Source organism: Fistularia commersonii, chromosome 23, assembly GCF_037954325.1.
Source record: "Fistularia commersonii isolate RoL2024-O1a breed Wild chromosome 23, RoL_Fcom_v1.0, whole genome shotgun sequence".
NCBI lineage: Eukaryota > Metazoa > Chordata > Actinopteri > Syngnathiformes > Fistulariidae > Fistularia > Fistularia commersonii.
Genome location: NC_141306.1, coordinates 4,310,177 through 4,328,731, shown reverse-complemented (window position 1 = coordinate 4,328,731; position 18,555 = coordinate 4,310,177). Strand labels below are relative to the sequence as shown.

General features: G+C 42.5%; 1 protein-coding gene across 1 annotated transcript in view; it reads right to left on the bottom strand.

Moving 5' to 3' along the window:
- LOC147220706 (ras-specific guanine nucleotide-releasing factor RalGPS1-like) overlaps positions 1-18,366 on the bottom strand; it is a 60,114-nt gene extending 41,748 nt beyond the window's left edge. The window contains exons 1-7 of the mRNA XM_086171025.1: positions 18,228-18,366; positions 8,909-9,048; positions 7,606-7,710; positions 6,574-6,624; positions 5,240-5,323; positions 2,299-2,388; positions 1,541-1,633 (exon numbers count right to left, since the gene is read on the bottom strand). Of these exons, the coding sequence (XP_086027151.1) occupies positions 1,541-1,633; positions 2,299-2,388; positions 5,240-5,323; positions 6,574-6,624; positions 7,606-7,710; positions 8,909-8,965 (480 nt within the window). The 5' untranslated portion in view covers positions 8,966-9,048; positions 18,228-18,366. The remainder of the gene's footprint in view (positions 1-1,540; positions 1,634-2,298; positions 2,389-5,239; positions 5,324-6,573; positions 6,625-7,605; positions 7,711-8,908; positions 9,049-18,227) is intronic.
- Between the last annotated feature and the right edge of the window lie 189 nt (positions 18,367-18,555).

Genomic DNA, 18,555 nt, shown 5'->3' with positions numbered 1-18,555 from the left:
ATAAATAGACGATGAAGTAAAGGGGGGAAAATATGAAGACATGTCTCTTGCGGTCCTTGGCACTTTCAATCAGCATGACGCAGGGATAATAATTGTTGATCCAACACCGTTACAAGGGAAGTCTTGATATAAAAGAAAAAAGTTGACGCTGGGCACCACAGCAGCGCAACGGGCGAAACCGCGTACATAAAGGCAGATGACTACATTCATTAGCAACCCAAACTACAACAATTTGTTTCAGAATCCAGCCAACAGCAAGGATGACACCAATGTAGAGTCCAAGAACATTGCAATAAATCCCCTTTAATCTATAATATATGGGTTTTATTAGATTGGTTTTAGAAAGCATAAACGCTTGATATCCAAAACATAGATGTGATCGCGATCACCTGAAAGCAGAAACCGGCCGTTCATGTTAGTTTAGCTCAATCCTGACACAGGACTTTGCATTTTTGCTGCGATATAATTGTACATCTACTGTTACAGACAGCGAAATACGGCAGAGATAATGATCTTTTGCACATGGGGCAATGTCAGTACCCTAGAGGTTCGGCGTTAGTAAATCCAAGTCACTCAATACTAATACAAATAAATTGGACAACGCTGACAGCTTTACCTTGGGCCAAATGGGAACCGAAAACAGGACTGCTGGTTTCCAGCTGGTGCGGCGGGTCATTGTTTTCGCTACGTTTCAAATAAGCAAAACCCTCCTCCGCCTCTCTCTCTTTCTCTACGCTGTTGCTTATGTTTGTCTGGCCCTGAAGTTTTAATTTGGAAAATTCCTGATTCATTTCAGACTAAAACGCTGGAACATCAGATGGGCTCGGAGCTGGTCCGAGGGGCAAAGCCCATGCCACATCCACAAGTGCTGCTCTGCATTTCCACACTCACAAATTCACTTTCTCTCAGGACAAAGTTTTTGGGATTTTATTCATCAGGTGAAGGTTTCATGCAAGTTCAGATGCAACCAGAGAAATAGCAGTGCTCTCAACTTATATAGCACTTTTAAAGCACTTTCACTCATTCACACCAAGGGTGGCCATTGGGAATGACTGAGGCTCGGTTAGTTCTTTATTACACACAGTCTACAGTTTATACCGTTTATAAATTGTCAAACTGTTTAAGTGCAACTTGTTAATACAAGCCCTTCCTGTTTATATAGATATTGTTCACACCGTTTATTGTTTATTCTTTGTTTTTCTGTGTTTGATAACTATTCTTGCACTGTCCACTTTCTACTGTGAGTGGTTAAAATACTCCCACTGTGGGACAATTCCAGGAATATTCTATTGTATTATCTTTACTTACACTAAAAAGTGTTTTTTGGTGAATTCTATAAGAATTTCCACATTTCTGAAACATTTTCCAGCTTAAAATTGAGCAGCCGGCCCAATAAGATATGCAGACATAAGACAACGCATATTGTCAATTGAAAAAACAAGTCTGAATAGAGTAACCAACTGTTATGGGGGAGGTTTATTATAGGCAAATAATATACTTTTTTTTTTTTTTTTTAACTGTTCTCAGACTCATATCTTACCGCCCAGGTTTTGCTGAGTCTGAAGATGGGAGCACTCTGCAGAGCAGACACCACTGACACCAGAGAATGGAGGTTGTTCAATTCCAACAGTTTCTGAAAATGACAAGATGTTTAAGAAAACAAATATTTATTTCAAACGGAAGGCGTCACGTCGCCACCGTGGAAACAGAACGGCGGCCCGTGGTTTAGACGGAGATGCTAACGATGAACCGCTATGAATCTGGCCACGGATTGTGTTTCTTCTGCAATCTCTCTGCAAACAATAGGGGTGTGTCGATAAAAATCGGTCCGTGTTGATGCATTGCCAAATGAACAAACCTCATGTGTCACTGCGAATCACCGTCGCAGAGTTCATTTTTTTTTCCATTATGTTCTCAGACACTAACATAACAGAGACACGGCTGGTTATTAGAAAAAGCACTTTCAGTGGACGCTCTATGACACGGATAAATGCAGCGCCGTAGACTATGTTTGTTCTCACACACCGTTGGATGCAATCATTCAATAACCCATCGAAAATGTGTCCCTGGTTTCAAAATAGCAGGATTTCATAGAGATGAGGTCCCTTCTAATAACCAGTCCGCTACCGAATTCCGTCTGGGGCAGAAAAAAAATGAATCGACACAGAAGAACTAGCTAGCTGATCCAAGTAGAGAATGAGTAACATGGCCAACAGCGCACATTCATTTCACAAAAACGCTTATTTTGGTATTTTTATCTCAACGTCACATTGTAAACGACAAGTCATACGACCTTACCTTTGCTATTTTGACGAAATGGCTTAGGATTTCTGCTCGGATTTTGAGCGTCTGGGCGGTTAAGATCTCTCTCACCAGCCAAAAGCTCACCTGCAAGGTGGAAAAAAAAAAAAGAGGATTTGTCTCGTCTTAAGGAAGGACTTCTAATTGCATCAGAGCTGAAGCAGCAGCGGCATAGCAATCCTGAGCTATAGCTACTTTTGATTCTATGACACGTTTGTGTCTGCCTGGGGAATATTCAGTCATTCATTATCTATACCGCTTATCCTGCGGTCAGGGTTGCAAGTTGCACTTTCAGGGTCAAAGAAAAATACGCACTTTAATACCTGCAGCAAATCGTGTTGACAGTTAAGACAACGCTAGATGTTTATACAGCTTTCATTTGTATGATGCGTCGTTGTTTACAATTATTTTGGCATGCGGCGACGCTTTGGATCGATCGCTTTTTTTTTTTTCTTCCTTTTTTTTTTTTTTTTTCCTACTCTTCATTGTTGCAGCTGTTTATGAGTTCAGGCGTCCCGGAGGGTTGACAAACTTTGCTCCGCACCGCCGTCTCAAAATCTAGCAACAGCAGCGACCAAAGACCCCGGCGCCCTCGCGCAGCCAAGGGATGATTCGCCATGACATCTCCGTAGGAAACCTCCCTTCAGGGGCTCCAAGTCCGGCCCGTCCTTTTACTATTCGCCAGTCGAAGTTCGAATTAGAAGTGAAACTAAGTAGAGGAAAGAAAAGCAGACATAATCCTTTGAGTGCAAAAAAATGCAACAAAGCGGAGGAAGGTTGGGGGGGCGAAAAAGTGGTAAGCTGAGAAGATAATGATGACTAAAAAAAAAAAACAGCAGAGTAATTCTTCTGTTTTCGTGTCGCCGTTCTTTTTCTCGTATTGGCGAAAACTAACCGGATAAAGTTATTCGATCTGGAAAAGCGGACCCGCTACATTGCGTTTTAACTGGGACGTGAAAAAAAACAAAAAACAAAGGGTAATTTGAAACCGGTCCAGGTGTGAATTACCGTTGAGGGGAAACCGCTTGGATTAATTAGACGCTTATCCACTGAGATACCCGCTGTTCACTGTTTACCTACTATTTGTTCCGTTGTGCAAGCAACCTGCTTCTCATTAGCGTCCAAGACGGCACTTATTAATATTTAACCGACAAAAGAGATGGCGTTTATTCATGCATTCATTGTTCATTTATCATATATCGATTAACGCTTTCTTCCAAGTGTCATTTATTAAACCGTAGGAAAGGACAGAAACGTTAAACGCCTTCAGGTGACTCCAGGATCCATGTGGGTGAAATAATCCGATTCGACTTTCCGCATCCATCTGAGTCTGATCAATGATTGCTGTTTCTCATATGTGACCGCTAATGTGCATAAAGTTGAACTCTGCTTAATCATTAGTACGGTCACTGACTTTGCACCATTTACTGCCGCTGATGTGTCTTACATCACTCCGTGCCAGATTTCATTTTAATGATTTTCTGCTGGACTCTTTTGGCAGCCTTCGGTCTTTTAGAGGAAGCGGACAGTCGCTGTCACAAGTCCCGGTGGCTGGCCTTTCTTGTCGTACGTCAACGTTTGACTTTTGAGGACGGGCTCGCGAGCCAGGTAATTTTAAAGCGGGGTTTAGCTGAACTTGCCGCTTCGGTGAAAATAACCGGCCGCTAGAAGCTTGATGAAAGAGACGCGCTGGAATCGAAAAAAAAAAGGAACCGTGTGGGTTTTGAAAACCGCAAAAACTGGCTGACGTAAAAGTGGCTTGGATTAGGATGATATTCAGGAACCCCCGAGGAAGTTATTTTTACGACGGATCGAAAAATAAAAACGCTGGTTTCTCTCATAGATCTGCATTCATAAACATTCATCCATTCATTAGCTGTACCATTTATCCTGCTGTGGTTGGGCGAGGGGTTGGGTTCATCGAATCGATCGTACGACCGTTCACTGGAAACGACACATTCGGTCGGAACGGAATCGGGGACCTTCTCGCTAATTATCTGTACGTGGGAGAAACACTTCGCATCGTGCGTAGGTTATTGTACCGCGAGGAAGCCAAGTGGGCGAAACGCACACAAAACGGGGAGGTTACGGCTCTCGGTTAACCTGTCAGCTGTTTTTCAGCCGGGGATTTGAAGACAGCCGTGGCTTGGCTGTCCGCTACTGTCAAGAGTGAAGCGTCTAATTGCTGACAGGACAAAGCGGCCGGCGGTCTCTTGCTGAAGCAGCTGCCGAGGCCCCGGCAGCCGAAAGCGTGAGGCGAGATTGGTTGTTCAAGACGAATTAAAGCTCGCCCGGCGTCCTTCCGACGCAGACCTCTCCCCCCGAGGTCAAGGCGGGACTTGAACTCTTAATCAGCTTGTTCGCGGCCTGACCGTGATGTAAAAGGTCGCCGATGCTACTACAGTGCGCTTAGAACTCCCGTCAGGTGTGTTATTTAAAACGAACCCCGACGTCGAGGTGAAAACCCAGGGATTCCTCGCGACGCGAACAGTCATTTTCACCCGTCGAAGCAGGAACGGCACCTCGAGCCGTGGGTTCGGACCGTCATTCATGCGATATTCTCCTCCAACTGACCAAATGTGTGCTATGAGAAGAGCTTAAATTCAGACTGAGACTGTTTCGTGCTGAATAAAATGTTCAGGACTAACGTCCAGTCCGATCGCTCTTTAATCACAGAAAACGAAACAGGGAAAATCTAAGCGACGAAACGTACAAACAGACTCATTTGGGTTGAGACTCTGCTGTTTAACTAATAATTTGTAGTATTTACTCATTGACATCATCAGAATTCACATCTATAACAGAATAGCGGGACTTATTTATCGGTGGAAAATAGAACTATTACAACATGCAGCGTGAAACGTCATTTTTTTGTATGCTTTATGGCTGCAGCTGTAAATCTAAATCAAACTGGCTTCGGATATCGAGATGGACATACCTGGTTGAACCTGCGCGTGAACGCGACCACGTTGGGGGCCAAGCTGTGCTTCTCCTTCCCGTTCCATCCGCAGCTGGCCAGCTCCTGACATCCAGAAAAAAAACGGATCATCAACATCTGTCACGATCACAATAACAGCCATCGGGGTGAGGGAAAGCAAAGCTCCGCCGCAAAAATGTTTAAAAAGTATTGTTCCTGCGGCCCAGAGAGCAACATATTGATCTAGAACAGACCTGGGCATTTTACAGCCGGCCCGCCGAACTATTTTCTCTGAAAATTTTAATTTTAATATGGATTTTCAATCCATATTGAATGTCAAAACGCCTTATTTTTTCCCTTTGTTTCATTTTACATGGATGATTAGATACAAAATAATGTTGGTACATTTAAATGATCATTCATTTAAGTTGAAATAAAATGCCAAAAAATGCAAATATTTCAATTGCAATTTTCTTTTTGTTCAATAAACATGATACCTAGTTGGCCTGTGCATAAAAATTAAATAAGAAAATGTGGCCTGCCAGCACAAATAATTGATCTCATGACTCCTGATCTAGAACATGGTTCCCTGATGACGCCTAAAGCGGCCAAAAAAATATTTTGGAAACCCCACCGGAAAAAAAAAATCTTAAAATCGAGACCTGGTTACTCAAATAATTCATGCAGGTTTTAGGACCCTTGTTTTTTTTCAACCAAATTACAATCCCAGAAGATTCACTTTCTCTATTCTCATTCTATATCTTTTAATGCCCACCTATTATCTGGAGTGGAGAGAACAGTGTTCCTGCTCTGCATCAGCAAAGACCATGTAGTCATTTCTGAGACGCTTACTCAGGTGATTCGAACTGTCACTTATAATTTCGATATAAATGTAAAGTTCCGCTAAAAAAAAAAAAAAACTAAAGCGTAATCGACTTTTTTTCTTCATGTCGATGAGCCCCGGAGAGAAAGCTTAACGCTTCACGTTACATTCAGACGATCTAATCTGCAGCCGCAGTCGTGTTCCGGCGTTCAAATATTGCAGAGGCTCCGGGAAACTCTACGGATCTCGTCCTCCCGTGACGACTACTTTGAAAACAACGCGTCGCGAAACAAAACTGCATTTGGGACGAAAGACGTATAATTAATAACACGGCAGACGTGCCAATATTTGTGTTTTGATCAGAGGAACCTTCATGGGAGTATTAAAGATAGATGCAGAGCGACTACAAAATAGTAATGAGAATTAACAAAGGATAATAAGAAATTGAGTCTCCTATTGAACCAATAAAAACTTGTTAAAAGAATTCAAAATGAAAGTAAAGTAAATGTTAAATAATGTTTTGTTATCTTACCTCAGGCTGTATCGCTTTGAAGACCGGCGCGTCCATCAAGGTAATCTGGCTCTGAAATAAAAGATATTCTTCCTTGTTATTTTTCAAAGCGTAAGGAAGTCGGGTATTTGTTTGTAGAATGGAAAAAGATAAAAAAAGAGCGCATATCTTCTACATCTAGTTGTATTTTTAATCATCTCTGGCCATGATAACCAGGACTGGACACACAGTTTATTATCAATCCGAAAGTTTATCATTTTCAGGTATTTTTACACGCCAAGTAGGAAAAAAAACTACATGTAGGAAATGCAAGGGATTTGAGTACAGATGTTTTATGGAGGAAAAAAAAAAAAAGGTTCAAAACAAACTTTGCTTTGATTATAGCACCGCCTGTTGGCGGGGTCAGAAAATGCATCCTCCAGAAAAAAACATGCCTGTTATTGAGCTGAATTCTGGGAATATGCAAATGAATAAGGGAAGTTATGGTATTACTTGATTGTTTTATGCACAGTATTACGGTTTGACTCTGAGAACTACTTTACCAACTTTGTAAACAGATCCGGCACATTTATTGCTAATGACCGCGCCACCTAGCCGCTAACGACCTATAGCTAACCACAGACGTCAACATCTCGATAATAGCCCTGTGTTTAGCGAGTCACCTTTTAAGGAGCTTACAGTGATTCTGCATGCAGAGATATAAACTTTAATATCGCGATGGTCGGCGGATCTGCGAATCCCAGTTACCGTCACTGATGAGATACCCATGCGCCCGTCGACAGAATTTATAAGGCGGTTTAAAGGTGGGGTTGGACGATTGCGCCCAGGATATAAATAAGAGACGGTCAATCTTTTGAGTGGGCGGAAGGCCGATGATTTATCAGTACGTCTGAATTCATATGGAGGTACAATTCCAGCCACTGGATTTCCTTTCAGACTGTTTTGTCCACACACAACGCTCCTTACAGCGACGACTGCCCATTATTTCCCCCCCATTCTCGTTTCCTAAAAGTGTACTTAAGGTAAGGCTTTTTGGGGTGCGGTGGGACTCACAGCGAACTCCTCCGGTGTCACTTTCAGTACATCGAAGATGACGGCGTCGTAGCTCTTGGCGTAGTCGACACAAGGGGCATTCAGAGATTCGGAACTGCTGCTGGCCTGAGACACACACACACGCACACGCACACACACACGAAACCATCAGACTGATATGCATCCATTGCTATCTGGACAGTAACTGCACCCGACACAGAGGACTTGAAGTATTCCCAAGCCTCTCGCTCTTCTTTATGAGTAGTTGGTCTTTTTCTGTATGAAATGTTGATGTGCTTTTTAGAATATCTAAAAAAGACATTTTTGGAAAATAAGGGCAGAAAAGAGTGTCTGGTTCGATGGGGCTGGCGAGTCGGCACGGTCGTTTTCCGACAAGTTCAGAATTTACGAAACAAAGCCTTGAAAAAAAAAAAAGCCGTAAAAAAAAAAAAAAAAACATAAACAAAAAACGAAACAACACAAGCTTTGGCTCCTTTCGAAATCCATTGTATTTTCTTTGAAGTCATCCAAGTCCCAGAGCGCCGGTGGGCTGTTTTCGATCTTTCTAGGGGGCCGATATGGGACTAATTATCAAAACGTCAGTTCCCAGCTCGCAAATCGGTTCGTAAACTTTGCAGATCCGGATTAGAATCGAATGATCCGTAGTTTTTGAAACCGATGACGGCCTCGCCACCAAACCGTCGCCGCATGGAAGCCACATTAGACCCGGACAAGTCCGACGGATATACTGAATACTCCCCGCTATAATGTGAGGAGCATTATCATTATCAAATAAAGATAACATGAAATCCTTGGAATAGATGAGAGCGGCCTGAGCTGTCTGACAGAAAAAAGAAAAGCCATGTATCTGCGATCTCTGTGGCGGACTTCCGGAACTGTTCGATAAGCATTGTGAACGCGATACTGTTGGACACCAGCCGCCGGCCGTCGTTCTGCGTCCATCTGGTTGCCATATCTCTAATGTAATGACGGTTGAATTTTGGTGCGGGGCCCCCCGTCCCCGAAGGTTGCTAACGCAGGCCACGTTTTCATTTGTCACAGGGTGTCAGAATGACGAATGCCCGCGTCGTGAGTTCCCCCCCCCCCCCCCCGAAACCGAACTGAAAGGCGGGCCGGAAAAATGCGTGAACTGGCCCGAGCGGACGGACCAAACGGTTAAAGATGGTGCGTTTTGAGATCATTTGAATTTCTTTTCGCGCTAACCGGTTGCGCGCCGGGCTAAAAGTCGACCGTCCTGTATAACTGCATTCACGAAGCGTAAAAGTTTTTTTTTTTTTTTTTTTTTTCCCCTCTCTCTTCTTACCTCTGAGGAGAATGAGTTGATGCTGGTGCCATCTGAGAGCCCGTTCCTGCGATACATGCTCACAGAGGGACTGGTGGGCTGAACAGGTCGGGGCGACAGCGGCCTCTAGCTGGGTGGCACACATAACCTCTTATTCATGCCTGAGGACGGATACAAAGGGCGGAGGATAAAGCGTTAGATCTTCCAGACATGGTGATCATTTCTGGGTCGATGATTCATCGATTCTCGCGAAACCGGACCGAAACCTATTGCGACACCAAATGGCGGAATTAGCGCGCGAGTCTTGACGTATTGTTCGATCTGTTTGCTTCAGCATGAACCAAAATGTAAAGCCCAAAATAAAGCTAACGGCGGCGAGTTGCTGCGGCTGTCAGTATTGAGCATGTTGTGATTCGTCATTATGATGTTACCTCCGCTCCACCAATCATGTTCTTTTCCCGCCGACCGAAGACCGCTTTTCCCAAATGGATCACGTCACCGGGAACACTTGCACACACACACACACACACACGCACGCGCAATCAATTCAGCATTTTAGCCGAGTGCACACCGAAAGAAGAGGCAATTCCTCCCTCTTCACCACGATGTCTTCTTATTAAAATTCGATCGCCGGCGTTCCAACATTCCCCGAAACGCATTTGCGTCGATGCTCGACCGTGGAATAAAACCCTCGCACATCATCCAGGAGCGTTCTTCTCATGACATCATTTCTTTTTGGCTGGTGGTCGCAAGTATGAACCCCTACCGGTCATGTTTTCGATAACAGCCATCTCCCTCCCCTGATCGGACGTCCGATTCTGGAAAAGGCGTCGTCTAAGTCGAGAGCTTGCCTTGCCCTCCCGGCTCACGGCTTCAATCGCGAACATCATCTTTTAGTGCGAAAGCATGACTTATCTATTTCACTTTGGACATACGCGATTATGTATCTACCCATAAACTCGGCCCCGATGGCCATTTTCTCTGCTCAGAATTAAACCGATTGCTTCTCCACACACAGAATTGTTGTTTAGGCGTCTGTCTGCCTTTTGAGAAGGAAGCCCTTAACGCATAATAATCACCTCATATCTTCTCCCGAGTCTTCGGTCTCTCATTTCGCAGCTTCCCCGGGGACGCGGCTTCATCTCCCGCGGCAATCTTACCGACGTCCGCCATTGTTATTTCTATTCACGAATACGAAATCTAACGTATCCTTTCAGCTATTAGCCTGTAACTGTTACGATTAGTGAGAGATAATTTGTTCCCGTCCCTTTCTATCGCTCTGTCATTCCCTCGCTATCTTTCGAGCCCAACTGCTCGAGACAGAAGGCCACCCACGTTGAGCTCGGATCTGTCCAAGGTTTCTGCACCCGTAAAAGGCAGTTGTTTCCTCGCCACAGCGAACAAGTGCGGAAAATGTTCGGACAAAAAAACAACTGCGTTGTGATTTGGTGGCGTATAAATAAAATCTAACTTGACTTATAACAATAAGTATAAACATTTGCTTTGCTTATGACACTAAAGCTAAACCATTACTATACTGCTCAAAAAAATAAAGGGAACACTTGAACAACACAATGTAACTCCAAGTCAATCACACTTCTGTGAAATCATAGTGTCCACTCAGGAAGCAACACAGATTCATTTTGACTTGTTTTAAGGACATTACATCAAAGTTGGATCAGCCTGGAGTTTGTTTTTACACTTTAATTTTGAGTGTGATTCCTAATCCAGACCTCCATGGGTTGATACAGTTGATTTCCATTGATCATTTTTGTGTGATTTTGTTGTCAGCACATTCAACTGTGTAAAGAGCAAAGTATTTCATAAGAATATTTCATTCATTTAGATCTAGGATGTGTTTTTTAACTGTTCCCTTTATTTTTTTGAGCAGTGTATTTAAACTATTACACACAACAGTAGCAAACTGCGTTTGCAACACAAGAAAGTCCCAGGACGGTTGGTATCATCTGACCGAAGCAGAAGTCCAGAAGATCAGCGGCAAACATGGATTCAAGCGAAGTCAATGACCTAACGCACGTTTGTTTTATGGTGTCATTTAAGAAACCAAGCGTACGGACAATTTGACCACTAAAAGGCGTGCCGTAAAACCATCGGTTTAGATCATTAACATCTACCGACTGCCGGTTAGAAGTTAACTTCTAACATCATCAGCTGATATCCAGACAGGCCCGTATTCCATGGAGCCCAAATCGAGACATTTACTTTGTCTCTTCCAAGCTCGTGAAGAATGAATTAGTTATGAAAGATGGTCTTCTTTGCTTCATGCAAGTGAGCTGTGAGCAGTTAAGCTGGTAAATAAATGTTCATCTTGTGTTGCGATTGTAAAGAGTGTTTGCATGGGTCTTTAGGCCCCCAATCTGTCTGTTGACAGTAAACTATCTCTTATTATTTTGTTTTGTTTTGTTTTAGCCTTGTTGCTCTGTTTGAAGATTGAGATACAAATATTAGTACACATACATAACACAAAATGTAATGAATATGGAAGTCGAGTCCGTACACACAATATCGAATTAATATAGTGAATACTGAGCGGACGTGTGATAGGTGGTGAGTGTCTAATTATTTTTTCCTCTCATAAGAGACGCGGAGAACTAGATTTCAATAGAGCCATTCAGTGAATATACCATTTGAGTGTTAAGAGTCGACTAAAACATACAAAAGTCAAAAGACAAACCAATGTCCTCGGCAGTTGAGGCTATTTCTTTTGTTTTTCCTTAACATATCAAGCAGATAAAAAGGCTTTGACGTGACCGGTCAATTTGTTAAAAATGAAGAAATGCATTGTCAAGCTAAGAAGCCCCCAAAAGGCCGGGAAGGTCGAATGAAAGTGAATGACAGCCGCATTCTTTCCCCGCAGAAGAAAACCTCCTCCGCAAGATGCAGTCGGGTCAGGACACACGGGCACCGAGGTAATGTCATTGTCAATCAAGAGACGTCCTCATGAATGTGAATACAGGAGGTTCACGCACGAGTCGCGGACCTCTGCTGACACTTAAGGGCGAGAAACCTGTGTTTGGCTTCGTAAGAAAACATAGAATCGGATACGTCAACTTGAAAAAAAAAAAGAAAGAAAGAAACCTTAACGTATTTACACAAGAATGATCCGAACGACGGAAGAAATTTGTGACTTTCTGCCGGCGACGATGAAGGCGGTGAGGCGGCGTGCGATATTTAATTTAAACTGTTATTACAGTGAACATGGTGAACTCTTGCGTTCGTGAGAATGATTTAAGAGACGGAGGCCGGTGACATTGGGGGGAACGTTCTGGCATTTTAGCATTAGCAGCAATCTAGAATACGGCAGAGCGGCCCGTTTTGCGGTTTAGCGATCTCTGATACAGATCCAGCTTTTGGATGCGGTTATGTCATGTTATCAACGAGGATGAAAACGAAGCACCGTCAGTGTGACTACCGTGCATTCCTCACGTACTGACGCAGCAAAGCAAGCCTTTTAGGAACCTGCGCAGACGGTTGGAGGAAACTCGCTGACCGCATCGCCAACCTCCTGAGATTTATTCATTCTTTCATTATCTTGACCACTCGTCCTGCACTCATACAAGCATTCGCTTTTTCGTTTGCATATATGGGCAATTCGGAGTCTCAAATGAACCAAATGCATGTTTTCAAGACTGCAGGAGACCCATGCAGTGACCTACGGTACTTCCACCGTGCCACCTTAACCTTTTGCGATATTAAATCATAAAATAATCTTATCTTTACCACGGTTTAAGAAAGCTGTTGTGGGTATGATATGATAATGGTTTAATCATGGCCTCAACATCTTTTTTCCTCTGTCCTACGAATAGGTGCAGATTCGCTGCAAAATGAATTACAAGAAAAACACAGTGACTTATACATGTACAACCATACGACTGAGCCTTGAGATCACGTGTCAAACATTTTATGTGGCCTGATTATCTTAAAAAAAAAAATAAGTTAAGCCATAAACTACATTTCCCACCATTCATGCTGATCGTGTTATATGCAAAGTGACGGCATCCCGCCATTAGATCGCAGTGCATCCACATTAATGCCATTTTCAACAAGCGGAAATGAGAAATACAAATGGATGTTTCAAGAAAGTGGGAATGCATATGTAACATTTTGGATATGAATGAGTATTTAACATTAAATGTAAGTTACATTTTACATTGCATTTATACTGTTACTAAATGAGTTTGACACACCTGCGAGTTTAGATGGGGGGAAAACTGTTTTGTGTTTCATTATCAGTAAGTGTCTGCTGATGCCCCCGAAATTTTAAGTGAGCAACGTTGCTGGCACAGATGGAAAAAAGTTCATCTGGAGCCCTGCCTTGCGTTCTTCTCGCTCACGCCTCGGCCATCTGGCTTTTCTAAGCCAGACTCGAGAAATGATTTCAGTGCAACCGGTGCCTCAACCACCGTAATACGCTGTCATTAAAGAAAGGCTGAACGTCATGTTCTTAGCAGTTGTCCCTCTTACTGTTGATGGGGATGAGTCATTGCTGTAATCTCATGTTGAGATAAGATCACTGTCCAGGAGGGCTTGGTTGGAAACCAGCTGGTACCAGTGTCTTTAGACACCCTCACAGATTATAGAGTACAGGGGAAAAAAAAAAAGGATTTTTTTTTATACCATGCAACAGGAAAATAACATAAAGGTAACACTACCGAAATTGTGATATATATTTTTTTAATTTAATTTTGTAAAAAAATAAAATAAAACCTTTTTTTTTTTTTTAAATAAAAAAACACCACCATTTTTTTTATTTTTGGCCCTCTTCAGATTATCTAGATATCTGTTCAGGTATGAAATACACCAAGTCTGATACACAATGCCAAAAAATAACACCATGTGTCAGCAGCATTTTGAAGAATTCTGCATGTCAGGTCATTTTTGGGGGGGGGGTTTAAATGCAATCTCACTCAAATTTCAATGTGAAGCCTCGCGTTCCAGAAAATGTCTTGCTGTTTAAAAATAAGTGTGTTTAGGCAGAGTTTAATACTAGTTTGAGCTACGCTTCTGTGTACACTTAAAATTAAGCGACATGTGCTTTCCTTATATTTCCTCCATATTGCAGTGGCCCAGACACGAGCTATTGACCCACACCATTGGCTTCTTAGCTTCTTCAGGTGCTTTATTACTGTTATTTTGACAGTATCTAAAGAAATAAGAGGAAAAACATTTATTCTTAAATTGGGGCGGGAGTTGAACCATCCTCCTGAGGACTAGAAGGAACATATTTAATGTTATTGTTACAAGCTGAATTACAATCCTGCTGTTTCACCACGAATAAGAAGCTGGCATTGTTATCAAAATATCATATGTAATATAACTGTCACAAATAGAGTGTGTGCAGAGCAGTTGCAGTCATGTTAGGGCTGTGATTACAGTGCAGTGTGTGTACAACAACAGGGAGAGGAGGGAGTGTTTTTATTACGCACAGTGTTGCAATATTTTGTGCAGCGCTGTGATACAAATGATTGGAAGTTTTATTACATTAGATAAAGAGGCGAAGCAGATGTTGACACGGTTCTCCTTCAAGCTGAAAAGGACATTACGTTGCAAAGTATGACACTATATTCCAAAATTGTGGGACTGGTGCTTCACACAAATACGTGCGTTATTGTGTGGTGGTGAACAGCTACGCTGAAATGCGGCGGCAACATCAGGTGCACCGATGGTTGTCGCATCACAAGCCCCTGAACCCCAGTCGCTGCAGTCTGGGGGTGAACTCCTGAATGCAAATGACATTTTTGTTGTCATAGATCATTAATTTCTAATAATACCTACATTATTGTTGTGGTCATTATGAAATATTATGTATGAACTGTTTTGTGACAAGCCAGAAAACTAAATGTAGAGTCATCTGTTCAGCCAGTAGAATGATTGTCCACAGGCAAATGAGATTTAGGCTGCTAAGATGCAATGCACTAGAAGATAAATAAAATAAGAAATTGTAAAAAAAAAAAGTCATTCTTGGGTCTGCAATGAAACCCCCATGTTGCAAATAAGCAAATCATTTTCACAATGAGAATTTTATCATAGCCGTTCCATGGAGATCAGACTGTCACTGATGGAAATACTATTTCATGGAATATCAGGGTGCAATATACACAACATATTAAAATGAGCCATTTTAATGATCTTACTGAATGTATGACAATCCTCCTGCACGGCTCTTTGATACAATTGCTGGCTACTGCAGAGCCCCACATCATCACCCCGCCAATTATGATTAATATGCTGCGTAACAGCGTTCGTATTCTGGACCAAAATCTCCATAAAGCCGATCGGAACATGACTTAAGTTATATATTGGGATAAAAAAAAAAAAAAAAAGTACATTTGACTGTCTGAATCACTGCAAGCCAAACGGGAAGCTCTCATCTGCACAACTACAGGTACTTTGGATCTTTGGTTATTGAATTGCAAGTTTTGTAAGTCGCTTTGGATAAAAGCATCTGTTAAACAACTGTAATGTCATGTAATGTAATGTAATGCACTGAACCAAGATCGGTGAAATATTTCCGCTTTGGTTTAAAGAAAAGGAAAAAAATGCATACTTGAGTTACTCTTAAATCAAGGGAAGAGGATAAATGTCGTGGTCTCGGGAGATTCTAGTTACTAAGTGCTTGTTCTGAACAAACTCATCATGCATTTGTGAAAATTGTCCTGCTGCTGGCGATTATTTCTCGCTCCGCTCTGCGTGGGCAGCAGTCAAATATCGAGACAGGTTATAATGATTGGTGGTGGGGTGACACACCTGGATATTTCATACTCGGAACCGCAATTAATTTCTGAAGACTACGTTTATCTCAGAAGGGCATTTTAAGCAGTCTTTAAATTCTAAGACATTGGTTTCTTACAATTACAAGGCCCAATCTTGAAGCGCTACGGTAAAATATGAAAAAAAGAGAAGGTAAAAAAATAGTCACATACTGTAACTTACACATGTAAACTACGAAGTGCACATCCATAATGTGTTTATATACTGCTCAAAAAAATAAAGGGAACACTTGAACAACACAATGTAACTCCAAGTCAATCACACTTCTGTGAAATCATAGTGTCCACTCAGGAAGCAACACAGATTCATTTTGACTTGTTTTAAGGACATTACATCAAAGTTGGATCAGCCTGGAGTTTGTTTTTACACTTTAATTTTGAGTGTGATTCCTAATCAGACCTCCATGGGTTGATACAATTGATTTCCATTGATCATTTTTGTGTGATTTTGTTGTCAGCACATTCAGCTGTATAAAGAGCAAAGTATTTTATAAGAATATTTCATTCATTTAGATCTAGGATGTGTTTTTTAAGTGTTCCCTTTATTTTTTTGAGCAGTGTATAACACCTGATTTTGGTTTTAGATATTAAGAGATAACGCAAAATTATTAAATTCCAAAATACACTTGCATAATGAATGTGCTGAGTTTACCATATTATATACCACATACATATAATTTGGGGTTAGAATATACCATACAATATCTACCAGTGTAATATTGTACATATTGTACTACAGTAACATTGATTACAATGTGCACCTCAGAAACTGACATGATACAATTTAAGATGATATATTGTAATGTACATTATACAATTTTTTCTTTTATTCATTATCCATATCACCTATCATGCACTCAAGGTCAGGGGGTCGCTGGAGCCTATCCTGCCTCTGGATCGAAGGGCCACATCTAGAGACATACAATAATTCGCTCTCATTTACGTCTAACGGAGAGATACAACTATTCACTCATCCATTCTTACTCACATACAAACACACACACACACACACACACACACACACACACACAGACACACAGACACAAACACACACACACACACATTCTCTCTCTAATGGTGGCAGAGGCGCTAACCAGGGAGCAAATTGGAGGTTCCTTTGTTTTGCCCAAGGACACTTTTCCTTGCAAAACTGGGGGAGCCGGGAATCAAACTGCCAACCTTAGCTGCACCCGCTATGTATCGTGTATGCAAATATATATATTACTTTATTTACTGGTCTCAATCTTTTGTGTGTCAACAACATCAGAGTATTTGTGATCACACTTCGCCGGAGATGCTGAATGACGGGTATTTTTAAAAACTGCTCCTTATGACGGTGTGTAGTTACTGTACAAAAACACACGGATTTTTTTGAATTTTCCATTTCCCGTCCAAAGTGAAATGGTTGCGATTCAGATGAAAAATCTTGAGGCTTTTTAACGATTAAACCGCTGACATGATGCCGGGGCACCACCCTGCATCTGACCCTCAACCCTGTGCAGTGACCCGCCCACTTACAAATTACTGTATTTACTGAAATATAATGAAAACTACAAATAATAGAAGACGTCTGTATTTTAAGATCATTCTGTATTACTTATATTTTCAGTATTTTCTTGCATTGTGTTGCATTGAGCTTGCGGCAGACGGGTGCTGCTGCGAGGCACGGCAGCGCTCAAGGTTTTGATAAAAACAGACCGTGCAACGAAAGGAACTCTGTGCACGTCGCTGCTGGTATTTTTGTTGCGTGTGCAGTAGAATTTTCTATTGTATTCACCATGACTACCAAGACTGGTGTGTGTGTGTGTGTGTGTGGGGGGGGGGGGGGGCTTGTTTTATTATTTACTTTGGATTTTTCTCCAAAGTAAATATTCCAGTGACTACATTGCAAGATATATATGAGCAAAGGTTGTGATTCATAATGGGAGAATTACTGGAATGCGGTTTAATATGTTGTTTTATACAAGGAAGTGACCTAAATTAAGTAAAATGAAATTTAAAAAAATGATCATAAGCCTCGCTGACTGACATAGTTTTTAAATGCAGTGGAAATCCTGGAATTCCATTAGGGGGTTTTCCTTAGAGTGTGCCATCCCCCATGATTTTTCTTCTTACAAGTCTTACAAGCAAAAAAAATAATAATAATTGAAAATAATGTTTAGAGAGGAAATCTGTGCAAAAATCTGGTGCACTCATTCCACGGTGCTCCCACTGACACCCCCCGCTGCGTGGCCGTGGCAGGCGGACTGACACCCCGCCGGACCCTGCAGAGGGGGTAGCGGGGTGCGGGATGCACCGGTCGTGGTGCGTTCACGGCCCTGCCGCGCCAGCGTGGGCCGGCTGAGCCGAGAATCACGACGCGTGTCCGTGGACGGGATTTCTCGACATTCTAACATCACGGCTCCGGCGCTAAATGCTTAAGAGAAGGGAGGGAAAAGGGGAGGCCTGCTGCTACGGAGAGGAGCTACCGCGATGAAAGGGGTGGAGGGTGGGGGGGGGAGAAAGAAAAAAAAAAAAACACGCGTACGCCCCCACGGAGCTCGACTTACCTTCACGCCGGGCCCACGCCGCCGCTGTTTTCGTGAAGGAAGCCCACATTAGAAGGAGTCCGGCCGTGGAGCCCGATCGAACAAACACGCTAGCGTCCCCGGGGGTTACTCCTCCTTTGAGCCGAACACGAAGCCAAGGTCGCAGGGTTCGGTCCGCGGTACAAACGAACCGTGCCGGACACATTAGACGGGCTCATACTAGCGTGGGAGTGACGTGACAAACCATCGCCCACGAAGAGCAAGAAAGAGAAAGAAAGGGGGGATAAATACCAGCAGCAGGAAGTGACAGGTAGATTGACTTGATCTTGACGGACAGGCGCGTTGGCCA